The 18163-nt window shown below is 45.1% G+C and overlaps 1 protein-coding gene across 8 annotated transcripts in view; it reads left to right on the forward strand.

The window, feature by feature from the left end:
* PHACTR1 (phosphatase and actin regulator 1) overlaps nucleotides 1-18163 on the forward strand; it is a 341429-nt gene that overhangs the window by 269317 nt on the left and 53949 nt on the right. For 5 of the 8 annotated variants that reach the window (XM_080380486.1, XM_080380488.1, XM_080380484.1 and 2 more), the window contains 3 exons: nucleotides 5361-5546; nucleotides 6586-6792; nucleotides 16472-16802. In XM_080380486.1, the coding sequence (XP_080236612.1) occupies nucleotides 5361-5546; nucleotides 6586-6792; nucleotides 16472-16802 (724 nt within the window). The remainder of the gene's footprint in view (nucleotides 1-5360; nucleotides 5547-6585; nucleotides 6793-16471; nucleotides 16803-18163) is intronic. The other 3 variants (XM_080380487.1, XM_080380485.1, XM_080380482.1) reach the window with 1 other exon arrangement.

Raw genomic sequence — 18163 nt, forward strand, 5'->3', positions numbered from 1 at the left:
AGTGTTCACACATGGGAGAGTCACTGCAGCCCAGCTGCTATATTTGGGAAACAAGACTTGCTTTATCACTCCAGTGACTGCCACGCTTCAGCTGGTCAAGTGAAACCACTCCAGACTGAACTGCAGGGAGCTCTTTCCTTGGCAAAGGCCCCACTTATGACCAAATCAGTTTCTGTCATCTTCCATTTCCAAGGTTCCATGACTTGAGTCTTCTGAAAATGGAGGCAAAGGTGATAATTTTTCCAAATATTGTGTACTTTTGGAAAAATCTTAAGTTGAAGTATCTAATAAGGCACCTGTTGTTCTAATAGTTTGTGGGCAGGCGGTGCTGAGCAGTTAAAAACAAGGCTTCCACCTGCAACACAGAAGATACCACAGCATTTAGATGAACTCACCTTTTTGCTATACCGTTGCTCCTATGCGTAGATAAACAGGTTTGATTTTCTCATGGAGCTGGAACCTTCCCAAAAACATCTGCCTTTAGAATTGCCCACTATTCCATGGTGTCGGTCAATGAATTAAATCTACTTTTAGTCTTTTGATAGCTCTTCTTTTATCTGAACGTAGATGAGATTGCCTGTAGTGAGAAATTTCTGAATGTGTACTGATCGCTTGCTCCCGAGGCAGTGGTAAAATGGTTCTTCAAGGAAGCATGGGCAGCATTCATCTTTTAGATTTCTGTATTTTTCTACTCTACCTAATCAAAATGATGGTTTTACGCCTAAATTTCAGGTTACAATTTGGACGTGTTGCACTTAGGTGCTACAGCAGGTTTTGTGGCAGTATGTGTGCGTAAGTTTGAAGAAGTTGCTTTGGGAATGCAGCAAGGAGAAAGGCATGGCAGCCACCAGAGAGCCAGCTGTGCTGCTGTGAAATCAGATGTTGAAAAGTTTTGACCTCCTCCAGAAGCAGGGAGGACATCCATACGTCAGCCTGTCTCCAGCTTCATGGGATCCCACAAAACTGGGGGTCTGCTTAGAGAGTGAAGGCAAGGAGGATCCCAGCCACTGTGCTAAGGTAGCCACCGAGGCTGGGAAACAGCCCCAGGGACGGGCCTTGGCCACATGCAGGTTTCTGTCCCCTAGCCCATAGGGGCCACAGCAGAGAAGGACATGATTTTTTCTCTGCCCTTCATAGCCTTTGCCATCAAGGATGCTTTGCCTGGACAGTCTTACTTGAGAGTAGGCAAGTACTCAAGGAGACTTGAGTGGAAGTGGAACATGACCCAGGATTTTGAACTCTCCTTGTCATTTTGACTTCTGTAGCCAGTTGTCTGCGGGAGGAGTGCGTGAGCACGGCACTCTGCAGATACGCGAGTTCCCTGTCCAAAGTATTTGGAGTGAAAAGCCACAGGGAGAGTAGGCAGAACTCCCATAAAGAGCGACAAGGGGAATGGTCGGTGTTGGTCGGTGTGGTGCACTGCAGGCTGCTGCACGACAGGTGATGTTTTAAGACGTACCTGAAAGTGGAAATGGCAGGTGAGTTCAGGAATACACACCGTGCTTTAGGGGCCACATGTTTTGAGCTTATAGCTATGTATTTCTGGGCCTTCGCCCCGTGCTGTTATTTTCACATGCTAAGGTGAATCAAAGTGTCTGGGTAGAGTCCACTGCATCAGAGGGTTTCCTCTGAGGTCCGTTTTTTTCAGTGACTTCAGGTGTGCAAAACCTCCTGAGTACCAGAAGAGCAGCCTTCGCGTGCTCCCATCGCTGCAGGGGTCAGGCTACCCTCCCTGGTCCCCTCCAGACTCACACTACCAAAGCTCCTGCAGTCAGGAGAAGTCATTCTCCGCTAAGTAGCAGCAGGCTCTGTGAAAACACAGCAAAGGATTTAGCAAATGTGAGAGCAAAAGATTACATATGTTATCACTGTGCAAAATTAACTTTAAATTTATAACCGGTTCCTGTAAGTGTAATAATTGCATTACCAGGATTCCTTTCATTTGTATGTCAGCTAACCAGAATAGCTCTTAGTACTTGGAAAATATTAAGTAATTTGCCTTTTATATCTGGTTGTCAAGCATGTCTCTGATCCAGGATTAATTCACACTAAGATATTCTTTATTCTCCAAACTATTTTATCCACGTCTTTAATCTGTTCACTGTACTTGAGCAGCTCCCCATGTAGCTTTTCTTTAAGCAAGCTCTGATTTAGGGTGTATGTGTCAGTCATTCTGTGTCATGTCTGGTGATTGCATTCGAATCCAAGGACAAGTTTTAGAGTCTAAACGAAGACTGGAGACATTCAGAGGTAAGATTAGAAGAGGTTACGCTGGCAGTACAGAGAGCTGGCCTGCTTGTTATTACAACAAAAAGTAAAAGGTGGACTTTTATCTCACGTGTTACTTTTTTGCAATTGTAAATCTTCAACGGGTCATTTGAATGCTGTCTTCTTCAGTCATGCTGAATATAACCTGGGAAGCACAAGGTGCATTTAAGACAGTAAGATTACAAGATGTTCGGCATGTTATGGTGGACATCCCACTTCATTAAAAAATGTGTAGGCATCCCTCCAAAAAATAAATGTTACTGGGTTTATCGTGCGTACTTTCTGTCTGCTCACAATGACAGGCAAATTTAGTCCTGCACTGAATTAATGAATATTGCTGGACACAATAGCTGCCTTTCATTCAATAAACAGTTGCTCTGCATAAGAAACAATTAGGCTCTTTCATGAATCCAGGTAGCTGAGACAACAGCAGCCCCTGTCCCAAACACGTGTGAAGGTGTGTGTTTATAAAAGGGAGACAGAGCAAGCACAGAATACATAGCATTTCCATTGAAACAGCTAAGTCAAAAAACATTCAGTTTAAATACTGGCTGAACTGTTGTTGGATTTTTTGCTGCCTAGGGAAATAAATGGGTTTGTATTGAATGACCACAGCAGTCAGAAGAAGGCTGTGCTGCGAACAAATGGCCAAAACCTTCAGTGGTGATTAATGTTGCCACCTTTTAGCCAGCTCAGGTGATTGCTGTGAAAGCCGTGAGTCGAGTTTCACCTTAGTACGATGTGACCGTGTACCTTAATAGCGCTCTAGGTCTTCAAAAATCTCCAACAAAAACAAGAAAGTCAAGACCTTGGTACTTCTAATAATTCCAAAATAAGTAGGAGACCATCTTCACTCACCATGCAGAAAATTTAAAAGGCAGCAACATAGAATACGTATCAGCTGGCATGCATTCAGACTTTTAATTGCTGTGTCCTAACACCTAAATGAGACTTTTTCTTTTTTCAGTATTGTTTGCCAAAGCGTTTTGCAGTTCTTAGCCCTGTGAGGGGAAAATGTGCACTCACCTGAACGATGGACATCTCTGCTCAGTACATTGAGCAGTAATAGGGCTAATCAGAGGTGCCCAAAAATCAAGAACCAGATCCTGAAATCCTGAATTAGACTTAAAAAATAATTTAAATGCATGCTAAAATTAGGCTCCGATTATTTGCCTGTTGGTTCTTAGCCTCACAGGTCACATTCCGGTTATATTTTCAGGCTTCCACTCATAACCATAGGGGCTGAACACTTTGCTTTATAAAATTGTAATTGAGATATCCGTGTAGTCATTGCCTCCAGGTACCAGAGTGCTGTGCGTAACAAGTTCTGAGATAAAAATCATGCAGGTTGACACCACAGAGAATGATCTGATCCCTTGCTTCTGTTCTTTATTATTTCTAACGTGAAGTGGCGTTTAATAGGAAAGAACCTACCAGCTGCTGTTACAGAAATTTTGCTCAGATAGAGGAGATATTAATAACTTTAAAAACAGACTTTCTAAATGGAATCTGCTATATCCCAGTGTCAAGATCTTATACCAGGCAACTACAAAAATTATTCTGTGCCTTACTTAAAATCTTGATGCTGGAAGCTGTAATGTTTTTATTTGTGTGTAAAATAGGGACATACTTCTGTGATTTTGTTTGTGTCCCTTACTGCATAAAAATTGGTGTAAGGGAAGAGAGTAATTCTTGTTATTATTATTAAAATATTATAAATTATGTACTGTATGTATTAGAATTCCTTAAGAAAGCTCTGTAGCTTCAGTTCCAGCCCTTTCTCATTCCTGACTTCCCAGCTTTAACAGAGACAGAGGGAAAAGACATTTTGCGGCCCTGGATGGGGCCACCTGGCCCCATGGGTGGAGGATGGCCAGGAACCATCCAGCTTAGACCATGGATCATAATGACAGTCCTAGGGTAAGCAAAGGGTCAACACAGATATGTGGCAGACCTTTCCCACATCTTAATAACCCCTGAAGGCAAGTGGAATGCCAACAGACTTCCCTGAAACTGTTGTGGACAAAGCATCACAGTTGGACATCTCCAATAATTGCTCTGCACAAGTTGTGTTTTTGAGATACAAACCATATTGGTTTGATCCTTATCCCTGTGTCTTCTGCATTGTGGTGGGTTGACCCTGGCTGGAGGCCGGGTGCTTGGAAAAGCCACTTTATCGCTCCCCTCCTCAGCTGGGCAGGGAAGAGAAAATATAACGAAAGGTTTGTGGGATGAGATAAGGACAGGGAGATCACTCAGCCATTAGCGTCATGGGCAGAACAGGCTCGACTTGGGGAAAAATAATTAAATTTATTGTCAATCAAATCAGAGTAGGATAACAAGAAATAAAATCAAACCTTAAAACACCTTCCCCCACCGCTCCCTTCTCCCCGGGCTTAACTTTACCCCCGATTTCTGTCCCCCCTCCCCGCCAGCGGCGCAGGGGAAGGGGCATGGGGGCTGCGGTCAGTCCATCACAGCTGTCCCTGCTGCTCCTGCCCCTCGGGGGGCTCCTCACCCCCTGCCCCTGCCCCGGCGTGGGGTCCCCACGGGCTGCGGGGGGGGATCTGCTCCCCCGGGGGCTCCCCGGGCTGGGGGCACAGCCTGCCCGGCCGGGGGCTTCACCGCGGGCTGCCAGGGAACCTCTGCTCCAGCGCCTGGAGCCCCCCTGCCTCCTCCTGCCCTGGCCTGGGGGGCTGCAGGGCTGTTGCTCTCACAGTCTCACTCCTCTCTCCCACTGGCACAGATTTTTGGATTTTTTTTCCTTCTTAACATGCTGTCCCAGAGGTGCTACCACCGTCACTGATGGGCTCAGCCTTGGCCAGCGGTGGGTCCATCTGGGAGCCGGCTGGCACTGGCTCCATTGCACACGGGGGAAGCTTCTGGCAGCTCCTCACAGAAGCCACCCCTGTAGTCACCCTGCCACCAAAACCTTGCCACACAAACCCAATACAGGTATACATACAGGATCTCAGTTCAAGTTCCTCATTTGCAAGCAAGCTCATGGATATAGCAAATTTCATTTTGAATTCTTTCTGCATCTTATTTATGTGTCTTCTGTTGTCATTCTGCTTTCCTCCAACTATAAACAGATGGGGAACTTTCCATACCAAATGAAGAAGGAGCTTTGGAGAATGGGCAGCCTCTGGGCTCTGGGCAAGTGCTGAGCTCCAGCCAGGTATCCCTGCCAGCCCTAGCAGAACTGGAGTCTGTTCCAGCACCTGGGGAACCTTGCTCATACGAGGTGCTCCCAACCACAGAGATCATGGACGGGACAGGTAACGTCTCATTTACATTATGATGTAGGTACTCTAAGCTGTTTGAAACAAGCTTTTGACTTCTAACACATGGTGTCTAGCCCTGAAATATCCTTGTCGAAGATGAAAGTTTTCTGGTGGAGAAGGTGACAGCATACAGATTGTTACTGGATGCTCCATGAGAAATTTTGACTGACTCGGCGTAGAAGTAAACTCCACTTCTACACAAGTAACCTCTTTGTGAGCAAGACAAAGTCCCTGCCCTTTGTGAGAATTTTAGAGCAGATTCCTAACTCTCCAGCTATGTCTCAGCTGTGCCAACGAGCTCTAGGACAGAGAGCTGACAACGTTTTTAAACCCTAGGGTACAACATCACGCCCTTCAGCTGCCGCGTGGTGTTGGGTGGCATTCGCACCATGCATCTTTCAGTAGCTAACACAGCCAGCTGCCCTGCCCTGCCCTAGGTGAGGCTGTCTGCGCTTCTTCCCCAGCCCATGCAGAAGCACAGCAACGCTGTACATCTAGGTTAGCTCCTCTTCCTGCAGCACTTCATGCTGAGAGCTGTGGCCAAAGGTCGAGTGAAGTAAACTCAACTGAAGCGACTTGTGGAAGTGTTCATCCATGATCTCACACAGCTGTGCGGCCTCTCTGAAATGGAGTAAGCCCCGTGAGGTGCTTTTACATGTGTAGGATAAGTTTAGATACCACCTGCTAACATATCTGGTCCTGGGCAAGCTGTGGTGACAGACCATCTGAGATGTGACATTTTAAGGCTCTTGACTTGTGTTCAAGATGTGGGAATTTGTCCCAGCCTGGCAGAAGGGAGCTGGCTTCTGTCAGAGGTAATGGGAAATTTGGCTGTTGTGTAGATGTGTGTTACTCTTTCTCTTTTTCTCTCTTTCTTCCTCCTCTACTTTCTATGTTATACGATGTTTGAGTGAAATCTATTAGTCGTTCTTAATCTGCATTGTTGCGTTGCTTTTCTCATCTTACTACGGCTGTATCCGCTGCTGCTTTGCTCGTAACGTTGTTGCGTCTATGATGTGGTTGTGTCCTCCAGTGTCTGAAGAGAGCCCCACATCCAATGAATCCGGCATCCTCCTGTCCCAAGATCCTACAGCTAAGCCAGTCCTGCTACTTCCCCCAAAAAAATCTGCCGCTTTCCCTGGAGACCATGAGGACACCCCAGTGAAACAGTTGTCCCTCCTCAAACAGCCCCCTGCCCTGCCTCCTAAACCTATTGCCAGGATTGCCAGCCACTTAACTGGTAAGTAGGTGTTCCTGGACCCTCAGCACTACCATTTCCCTTCTAGGAAAGAGATTCCCTTCCAGCAAGGTTCTCCCGTCCTTCCTCCTTCTGTAACGCTGTTTGCACGAGTTGTGGTGTGTACCGGTGATGTATCTCTCTGGTACCGAGGGCAGGGATCACGAAGCATCTTCAGACTATACCTTCATCAAGGTTACTTCAGGGCACTTCCCCTCTCAGCTGTAATCACCTAAGACTGCCGCTGTGTTTCCTAACCCTCCTCACTCCTACTCATCAAGACCTACCATCACCGCCAAAATTGCAGGATGTGCTTTGATGGGAAAGGAAGTGTCAGAAAAATACTAGGATGTCTTTAAATGCCTTTAATGAGAAAAGAGGTGAGAGCTGAGGGCAAAGGAAGAGTTTTGCTTTCTCCTTTCGCCCTTTGTTGCTTCTCCACTCCCTGCGCACACCCTGTATCTTCCCATGTGTTTGTCTTTTACTTGCCCCCTTGATCCTCACACAGGCCATTCTGTCCCATGGCTTCTTGCCATTTTGCTTCCCTGCTCACACTGCCTGCCCAGCTGCTCCCCCTTCCCACCCCTGCTCTGACTGCTCCCCTCCCACTGGTGAGTCCTGGTGATGATGGGCAGCACCAGGGTCCAGTGCCCAGGGGTTTGGTGTGCTGCAGTTTATGCTGCAGTTCATCTCTCACTGCACAGCAGCTAGCAACAGTAGACAATACAGGCTCCTTTTTTGCATTCCAGACATTTCCACAAGGTTCTTTGGGATTCAAAGCTCTAGGTACATGTGGAAGGAGGACTGGTGGCTCTCCTCTCTCAAGTCTGTCATTTAGAACACTGCAGCAAAGGATGGCTATGTTTACACAGACCAAAAACGGTTTCCTAAATGCTTGGCTGCACCTTTTGAACAGTCTGCTGGTAATTGCAGCTGCTGCCCAGGAGGCAGCACCTCAAAATCCTGAGTTCAAGACGAGGTGAGGTGCATCTCCATACTGGGACAGCTACCGCTCTCCTCACTGGGTCAGTTTTTTTGTGTTAATGCTGCTCTAGTATTTTCAAAGCTGATGTGAGATGCTCAGCCCACATTACTACATTCTAGTTTGTTTCGGGGTTTTTTTTTTCCCTGACATGTAATACCCATTTTATTCAGGTTAAGATATATATCAGGAAAGAGCTTATTAGGAAAGAGCATGTTCTGGTTTTCTCTCATATCTCTACATAGTGTCTTCATGTTTCTGTTTGGATGACCACACAGTTTTGTTCTGTATAGTTTCGTTCATTTTATGTGAAACCTCTTTACTTTCTTGCCTGCCAAAATCTACACATAATAGTTAACGTTTTGCCTTATCCTACAAACTGAATGGGCAGTTCTTCAGCCTGCAAAGCCAGGCAGCGGTGCTAATGGCTTCAGGTGAGGACAAAACCAGCTTCCTATGATCTCCCCTAACACTTCGTCCCAATTAAAAGAAGCTGCTCAGAAATTAGGCCAACATGGAAGAAATAAAAAAATAAGAATAGCATAGGAAAAAACTCAGGTACTAAATGTCCTCATTCATAAGCCTTTCTTCTGTGAGAGATAGCAGGAGGATCAAAGGATCAGGGCTTCTGGTGTGGGGTTTTATTGCAACTGGAAATTTTCTGTGAAGTAGAATCAGGCTCAAGCTGTCAGTCAATTGCTTGATGGTAACAACTTTCCAATGAAAGTGAAGCAGAACTGCGGCTTCTCAGACTTTGTGGTGGCCTTTAGTGGTCTGTCATCCAGTTCCTAAATAATCTCTTGTATGTGCATATAGACAGACTCTTGTACGCACATATACAGAACCCTGAGGGGAAAGGAGCAGAGATTCAGATCTAGTCATAGGGCTTTAGTTTAATTGACAGTTAATCCTGGTGGAACTGAAAGCCTCATTTATACATACCTTGTAAGTAAAAGTATTAAACTTAGTCTTAAGGGTCCATTTACTTTGGTGGTCTAAAAGATATAGATATTAGTCAGTGCCTTGTGTTCTCCACTGGTAATTATTTTAGCTGTGTATAATCTTTGGAAATGAGCAATCAATCCTAGTGAAGCACCCTCATCAGTGAGAAGCAGAATTAATGCTATTGTTTTACTAATTACTCCAGAGACATCCTCAGGTTGTGTGTGAGAAAACAAGTAAAATCTGAATTCTGGCATTTGAGGTGAAGATTTTTCCATTCTTGTTGCATACACATTTTTTGTGAAGATTTTGTGAGAAGGTTGAAGGACAAACTAAGACAGACTGGGCATGGCTGGTGGGGAGTGATGGTCATTAAATGGTCTGGTAGCTCTGTTTCAGAAGACTGCGAGGGGAGATGTGATCTTGTGAAGGGTTCAGGTACACATCTGAAAATGCAGAAGCACCTCTTCTGTCTTCAGATACATATATATGCATGCGTATGTGTAATTATGTACATTTACTTAATAGAAATATGTTTTATACAAACATATAAAATTACTACAGGCATGGTCAGCAGCAAAAAGGAAAAAAAAAATTATTTTGAATGCAAAACTTGAGGAAAGAAAAGCTTCCTTTGAGTCTGACCACCGTCTTGCTCTGAACTTATCCCAAAGTTCTTCAATAAAGGCACAAACACTGACTTTCAGGGTTTGGCAAAGGACATAAAACAGGTTTTAGATATGGAAAAAGAAACATTCCTCACCTCTGAAAGCATTTATGAACCATCTCAAATATCTATCTGGCTTTGCCAAGACAAAGATTGGCCTTTCCCTTGATAAGAAATGCACATAAAAGGGCAGGCATAAAATAAACATGTAAGAGCACATTTAATTTTGGGGAGAATGAAAAGAAAAAATCCATTTTAAAGGTGAAAGGAAGAGAGAATTGCCTCTAGCAAATACAAATCACACAGCCTTGGCATGCTTCTTCCCAAGGCTGAGGTACTGTGGGGACGGGACAGTGCAGAAACAGGGACAGAGCCAAGAGCAGACTGCAGAACAGCCACTGGGAATGGTGCCACCGTTGCTGCGGAAGATGCTGTGTGCTTTGCCTCACGCCACCGCCCATGCTCTCGATGATGCTGCCTCCTCAGGGAACACCCCCATCACAGCACTGGGTGTGGAAGCACCCACACAGCCCTAGAAGACAGGCAACCCTGGGAGAAAAACAGGATCCTTAACTGTTTTGATACCGTTGTGTCACTGCTCTGCGTTTTCTGTTGGCCAGTCACCTCCTGGTGAGCCTTCTACTGGATTTCAGATATGATTATTATTAGACAACATTCATGCACAGCATTTCTTTCATCATTTTAATTCTCAAGTATCCACCTACAGAACCCAGGCGTTAGGACAACACTCGCAGCCCACTCCATTGAAAATGTAGGAGAAGCTGAAATAATCAACTGGGACCAAATTTAATTGGACTACTGGGGTCAAGTCCCCAGATTATCATAAAATCTTTAATGGCCAAAAGTGACAAGAAGACTGGTCATATCTGATTTGATAGACAACATACCCCAGTGGTGTAAAGCTCCTTTTGATCTTGATTCATTAAGCTGTTACTTCTCACCAGCACAGATGTTTTCTGAAATTAATCAGATATTCTGCATTCAAACAACTGAATTGCCAGTAACCCACGAAGTCTTCTGAAACATCAGAGAGCAAAATATATGCTGCTAAGCTGGGATCTCAGCAACACCTGGGTGTATTTGAGCCCAGATTTAGCCTAATACTACAGTAGGGCATAGCCTCGGTCGTACCTGGCCACTCAGCTATTGTATTTAAGCTTTGAAGACCCTTTTGCATTTTCTTGCTTGCTTCATTCAAGATTTTGAGGACAGGCATAGCACATTTTTTGTTCTGAGATTGTGCTTTCTAGTTATGTCTCTGTAAAGTAAGAGCTATTCATGATTAGAGGCAAACATTTAACAGAGTAGGAAATCTAACAAGTCCCCAAAATTTACTTCTGGTAATGCAGACAAGCCAAGGATGAAGTTTGAGAACATGCATGCCTGGTGTCCTGCTGCATTGCCACAACACAGCTGATTATTAGTTACAGCATTATAAAAGTATTTACAACTACAATTTATCCAGTAAATACTCTCTGCAGTATTTTGTGATGCAAGTCACGTGTGTCTCAGAAGGCTTCTCTGTAGGTGAGCCCAAGACATTATCCACAACCTTCCTCCTCTGTGATGGTACCTCTGGCAGGCTGTGTTCGTGAAGACAGGTTGCATTCCTGGGGGGGGGGGGGGGGGGGGGGGCGGGGGGCAATGGACAATTCTTTTTTCACTGTGGTGCTTGAAAGAGAAGCAGCAGAGCAAAAGCAGCTCTTCTTCACCGGCACCCCCAGGGGCAGCACCCGAGGTTGCTCTTTCCATCCTTCCTCTGCATGCTGCTACCTGGAGGGGGGAGTGCCTAGCACATATAGGCATCAGGACATCTTCTCGTCTTTGAAACCCTCTTCAAGGCTCTGCATGGGAATTTATGCAGAGCTGTACATTTCAACCTTTAGGCTAAGCATGCTTTGCTTGTGTGCTGCAAATTCAACTTGAACCTTGGATGCATACGTGGTGCAGAAGAACAGCAAAGAATTTCTGTCTCAAATCTTCCCTGGAGATGCATGGCAAATCTTTGAGAACAGTTTTTAACTTGTCTTTATGAAGACAAGTTCAGAAACTCGTTGAAATAAGAAAAGAGACTCTCGCTGTTCAGGCACAAGTGATTCCCGGAGAGAAGACCTGAAAAAGTGAAAGTTACTTGTCCAAACGCTACCAGCAAATATCAGGCACATCACCTCATTTCCACCATGGAGCTCCCTCAGCAGGCCACACTGGGATCTGCCCTTTTTTTTTTAGCCCATTAATGTACAAAATTAATTACTAGGATGGAATTTGAAGAGTAACTGGTTAACTGTATGACGAGTTGTATTACTTGTTGTATATAGTACAGCAAAGGTCACCCTATAAGGTCATTCAGGAGGGAAGGAACGCCAGCAAGTCTCTAGTCCAACCTCTGCTCAAAGCAGGATCAGACCAGGTTACTCAGGGTTTTGTCCAGCTGGGTCCTGAAAACCTCAAAGGATGCCAGCTGCACAACCTGCCTGGGAAAACCTGCTCCACTGTTTGGCTCTTCTCATGGGAGAAAACATTTTCCTTATAACCCAGTCTTGAACCTCTTTTGTCTTGGTCTTTGCCCACTGTCTCTCCTCCTCCCACCATGGACCGCTGTGAAGAGCCTGGCCTCACCTTACTCAGAACCAATTCACAGGTACTGGAGGCTGCTGTTAGCTGTTCCCCTTGCAGCTCTCTTTTCTCCAAGCTGAACAAGCCCCAGTCTCTCAGCTTCTCCTTACAGGCCAGGTGCCCTCAACCATTGCGGTGGCCCTCTGCTCAGCTCGTTCTGGGGTTTTGATGTCTTTCCTGGGAGTTGGAAAGTTACTTTCCTGGTAAGTTAGCTTGGCACAGCGATCTAGACGCAGTCTGAGTGCTGAATAGAAGGTGAATAATCCTTTGAACTCCTGGCTGTGCTTCTATCCATACAACTCAGGAGGTTGTTGGCCTTCCTTGCCGTCAGGGTATGATGCTGGCTCCTGTTTGGTGTCACATGAAGTCCAGAAAGAGCATTTCTGCCACTGGCAGGATGACAAACACAGCCAGCTCTGCCACAAGCCCAGGATTCCCAGGCCCACCCGGTGTCTTCATGCAGCAGTTGTGCCAGGGCAGAATCTGGGGATTTAAATGAGCTTTTCTACCAGCCCTACTGCAGCAACATGTGCTGCCATACTTCTAGACCTTCCCAGCACCCTATCTGCAACAGCTGTATCTGCAACATGGGCCGACCAACTCTCCAGCCATGTTCAGTGTCTAGGAAGCATTGGATGAGGTGTGCTGTGTGCAGCCCTGGTGTACCACAAGCACGTCAGAAGAGCCATGCATGAACAAACCTTCCATGCAGCAAATAGAAGCCCATTTAGCTATCTCCTAAAAACCCAAAAGGAAACGCTACCAACTGTAGGTATTAGCAAAATGATCGATGTGGAAGGGGTAAGGGCTGACCTGCTTGTCAAAGGTGTAATGTGCAGCAAATATTGTGGCAACCACAACTATCTTTTAAGTAATTTATTGTCATCAGCAGTGGGAAGGTTGATGCCTAACATCGCTTTCATCAGTTCTGGCACAGTTATTACTTAACCACGCACAGTGCTGAGTGGTCACAACACCGCTGAGAGCCAACGTCTTGCAAAATTGCTCATTATTCCCTTGAGCATGAAGAACCTCAGCCAAAAGAGATTAATCAGACTTGCACACCTGGCTTCACACAGTTTGCTTCTTTTCTGTCACGAGTGCTTTGTGCAGTGATTTAAGACTCCGGTAATGTTCCACTGAGAAGACACTTATCACAGATTCCTTGTTTATATTTCTGCTGTCCAGCTTCTTACTCATCTACAGACGTCCATGTCTGATGGATATTCCATGCTGGAGACAATAACTGTTTCCATCCCTGATTCATATATCACATATATTGTAAAATTAAAACAAACAGAGAAACAAGTTGTAAGATGTAGTCATCTCACTTTTACACGCAGGGAGAAGTTGTTCCCTCCTTTACTCCAGATGATGTAGCATGGTTTCCAAGTGCATGCCTGGAGCCCATGGATTTGAGCAAGGCCCTAGCTGCTCAGCACACTCACTGATCTGACCATGCACCAAAACTCGCAGTACAAGGTCTCCGTTACTGATGTCGGTGTGGATATACCGTTATGTTTCTGAGCAAATGGATCGAACTGTCCTCCCATTGTAGTCGTTCTCCTTTTAGCCATCGTTTTTTAACAGCCAAGTAGAAGAGGACGGGCAGACAAGTAGATTTAATGCCTCTGGTTCATTCCCAAGGCTCTATTTAGGTATTAGGACCATATTCAGACAGATTCAAGAACCTGGGTGTGACACACAGTTGGTCTGAATAAAGCCTTATGTTAAAAATAATGGAGAAGATTTTTGGCAGGTTTCCAGTGGAAGCAGAGTCACCTAGCTGTGATACCACTGAAAACACGTTGATGTGAAGGATTTCTTTAAATTTAAGAAGAAACTTAAGGTCCATACCTCTGTTGTGAAGAGTGGGAAACAGAGTATGCACATCTAATTCATGATGGAGTATGTGGTTACTCAAGATAATTAAGCCAGACGTGTTCTCCTGTACAACTCCAATGCTGCAGTGCCCGTGTCAGAACTCTGCTAGATGAATGCTTGAAGAAAAGAAATAAATTTTCACTATATTTTAGAAGAAAGATAGAAGTGTTCCTGTTTGCTTTATACCGGAACCATTTGGCACATGATACTCGCTCCCAACATCTAATGTTCCTCTAATCTTCAGGATCACAGAAGGCAGCGAGCCCAGCTGATACTCACAGTTACTCTTTTGTCACAAGCAAGAGATGCCTGCCATTGGGATCTCTTTGAATTCACCATTAAGGATGGCTCCCAGGCATCATACACAGAGTGGTGGGACGTCCAGGCACAGGCACTGTCAAACGAGGACTTTAATTGAGATACAGCAGAAAAGGATCTAAAACCAGCAGTCAGACTTGTGCTTTACAAAATGGAATTGCAGATCTCAATGGAGGCTTTGTAATTCAGGACCAGCTCTAGAAGTGAAAGTGCCTGCAGAACAAATATATGAAAACACTTTCTTACTATAAATCCCATAGGAGCCTTATTCTCAGGGCTCTATACAATTTACTCTCTCTGTTATTTACCTTTTCTTGAAGAGGTGTGTTCTTTTATGCAGGATACAAAGAGGAAATGTACACAGATAATGCGGATGTAAGAAAAACACGGTAACTTGGAGACCTTCCTGTGCTTGAATAGAAAATCCTGAAAGTCTTTTTTTTCTACTGTACAGAAGGCAATCCGCTTTAGAGGAGAGGGCAGTGCCCTTTGCTTTGGCAATCCCATCAGTCAGATTTCAGCCTTGGTGGAGCCATCAGAAGAATTTTTGCCTTTGAGAGACAACATGTCGAGTGGATGCGATATTGCATTGAAAGCCAAAAGGCTTGGATTCTACTCTTTATAACTCTCCCACTCTGCAATGTGGACATTTCTCTCCATGCCTCTGCTTCGTCTTTGCACACCCTTTGCCTCTCCTGTGTCATTAGCCTATAAGTCCTTTGAAGAAATGGAAGACTTACTGTAAGTGTGTTGTTTCTAAAGTGGTAAAAGCACTAGCATGAAGTGGATTCGGTGGATGCAATGAAGCTATGACTAGCACTAAAAAGTCTCATGGCGTATCTGAGCTTAGCTCTGTGCATGGTCTTTTTCCACATTACTATCCTTAATAATTTTCCAAAAGTGTTAGTGCTTGAAAGTTATAGCATCAACTTCAGGCACCCTGGCTATTAGATATGGGTACTAATACAGCCAATATCCAAAATAGGCCAGGAGGGTGGAAAGCATAGTTTGTACTAAAAAGAACCATCTGGAAAAGGACTTGAGAAATCTGGTATCGCTCAGGAGGGTGATGACCTTTGAAACATGAAGAGCAATGTCTTACTCCCAAGCTTTGTTGGGTCAAAAGAAGATGCTGGCTCTTCAATTCTCTTACCATGTTACAAGGAGAGTGAGGTAAAGCAACAAGAGGTCAATGATCATGCAAGCCTTGCCTGCAGAGCTGCATTGCAGAGCCAAATGTCTGTGGAATTCCAGGCTGGAAAGGGCCTGGCCTTCCTCCTACACACAAACTCACAGCTGCAGCTCACGGTGTATTTACTCTCGGTTTAGCTCGTAGTGTGTGTTGTGACCATTTCCCACACCCGTCTTGGGAACTACAAGCCCTCCCGTTGCTTTTTCTCCTTTCTGAAAACATTTCACAATGCAACTACAAAAATCTCCATCCTGCAGTTGAGTCTCGGCAGAGAGGTTTGCTTGTGAACCTCTCGATTTCTCATGGAAGTCAGGGGACTCTTTGTAGTTCAACTATGGGATTCAATGAACATGCCTAGAGTTAAAAAGGTTAAAATTCAGTTCATGTGTCCAGAGAAAAGTGGCTGCCAAGTTTTCTGTAAAACATTAGTCCTAACAGTCTTCTGCCCTTTATAATTTTCTTCTCCTGTACCCTTCGTTTTTCCAAACCACTCCTGTTTAGTATTCAAAGCCTATTTCTTTTCTCTCTTGCCCTGTAATGTGATTTTTGACACCAGATGTTTTGCATGTTACAAAGCAGTAAGAAATATGACTTGTAGTAATTGCACTGCAGTGGCTGAGAAGGACCAGGAATGCCTGAGCTTTTGCTCCAGCAGTGATGATGGTGAGTCACCCTGTCACTTCAGACACTGAGTTGCTCTCCCCCCATTTGTGCGCCTGTTGAGCAGGAGATGTTGCACTTACCTCGCAGGGCTGTTTTGGAGGGCTAGGGCTTTAAAGCATCAAAGGGTGCCACAAGCCCTGGTAAGCATTGCTTAACGTGTCTCCTAAGGGACATACACAGCCCTGGGATGGTTTTTTGTGACATTCGGAAATGCTGCAAAACAGCAGCACTTTTTCTGAAGACCATGCTGGGCACAGGCTGTGCAGTTGTCTGTTGCAGCAGGGAAGGGGTACGCACTCTCGTGGTGACTAGCAACTTGCTCGCCCAGGCAGATACTGTGATCTCCATCTTACTGACATGAAAATTAACACTAGGGCCTCTCTTTCTTCTGTTTTAGATCCTGGCGCTCCTGTGAAACTGCCTTGTATGCCAGTTAAACTGTCACCTCCACTACCTCCAAAGAAAGTCATGATTTGCATGCCTTTAGGGGGGCCAGACCTCCCTCTCTCATCCTATTCCACGCAGAAGAGCTCCCAGCAGCCTTTGACCCAGCACCATCATACTGTCCTGCCCTCCCAATTAGCAGCTCACCAGCACCAGCTCCAGTATGGCAGCCACAGCCAGCACCTGCCTTCTGGTTCCAGCACATTGCCCATTCACCCTTCAGGGTGCCGGATGATAGAGGAACTGAACAAAACGCTAGCCATGACCATGCAAAGGCTAGAAAGGTAATGGATCGACTTTTAAAATTACATGTTGATGTGCACTCTTTCCTGCTAACATCAGTAACACCACTTGAGTTTTGCTGATAGTACTTGAACAAGGCCTCTCCTCTGGGGTCTAACAACTGCAGGGCAGAGTCATTGCTGGAGAAACAGAGACAGGGAAAGAGCCTTTCCAGGCTTGTTTGACAGGTTTGTGGCAGGAAGGAGAAAAAGACTGAATTTTCTGAACCCCGTTATCCTGTTCAAGGAAGTAGATAATGCAGCCAGTGGAGAAGATTTTAATAGGACGTGCCTGGCTTGCAATACATACTGCAGACTGCGTAACTGCAGAGCTCTGGTTATGTGGAGAAGCAGCAAAAACAAGGTAAGGAAGTGAAAGATTCATAAAAGAGCAATAAAAACCAAATGTGCCACTCAACCAGGGCATCTGATTAGTATTGCCAATTAGCTTGAACACAACCGCTGAGGACTTCTTTAACAAGTCACTCAAGAGGTGTTTTAATGCAGTATTGAAATTATTTCAATTAATTTAAATTAAATTATATGTTTGATCTTGAAGTAAGTATTTAACCCGTTCTACAGCAGCTACCTTCTTAGCCATTTGCATCTGGAGGAAGACCGTACATTTGGTCAGATGTGCCTTACCCACCTTGGGCTGTTTTCTATTACTGTCCCTTGTGAGTATCTCTGAATGCTGCCCCAAATAGGCTAAGTGAAGCATCTTGTACAAATGCAGGCTGTCCTCACAGCCTGCAAGATCAACGAGCTTTGGAAATCTTATTTCAGCTTGTAGAAGAAAACTGAGCAAGTCCCAGAATAGGGAAGGTAGTCAAAAAAATGACATGTTCTGTTTAGTACCAAGCTTTGTACCCAGCTTGTTCCAGCAGCAGCAGATCATCCTATTAGCAAGGTAAAATATTTCGTCTACGGACAAAACGCCTAATGATTTGCCGCAGTACCTCTTTGTGATAATGTTATCTTCATTATATTGCATAGTTGAAAATAATTTGATTAGAGATGGCAGATACTTCTTACTGCATAAAAAACAGTCAGGGGACCAGAGGCTGTCCCGCACTGCCAGCTTATTTTAGTACCAGGATAGAGAGACTTCTGTGGTTACATCAGGAGGGCTATTCTTTCTGCAGCACAGGGGAATTCTCTGCTGGGGAAAAACTGCTAGGGCTGTGGGGGGGATTCCCGTTCCCACCAGTAAAAGGACTGTAGGGGTAGGACTGGAAAGAGCATTCACATTTCTCCCTGAGCCCAGTGACTACCCACTTGACTATCACATTGCTGCAGGGCTGATCGGACGCATCTGCATCACCCCAAAGTTCGGTGCACCAAGCACAGAGGGTGGCTGGTGT

The sequence above is a fragment of the Falco punctatus genome (assembly GCF_963210335.1).
Source record: "Falco punctatus genome assembly, chromosome: 3".
Lineage (NCBI taxonomy): Eukaryota > Metazoa > Chordata > Aves > Falconiformes > Falconidae > Falco > Falco punctatus.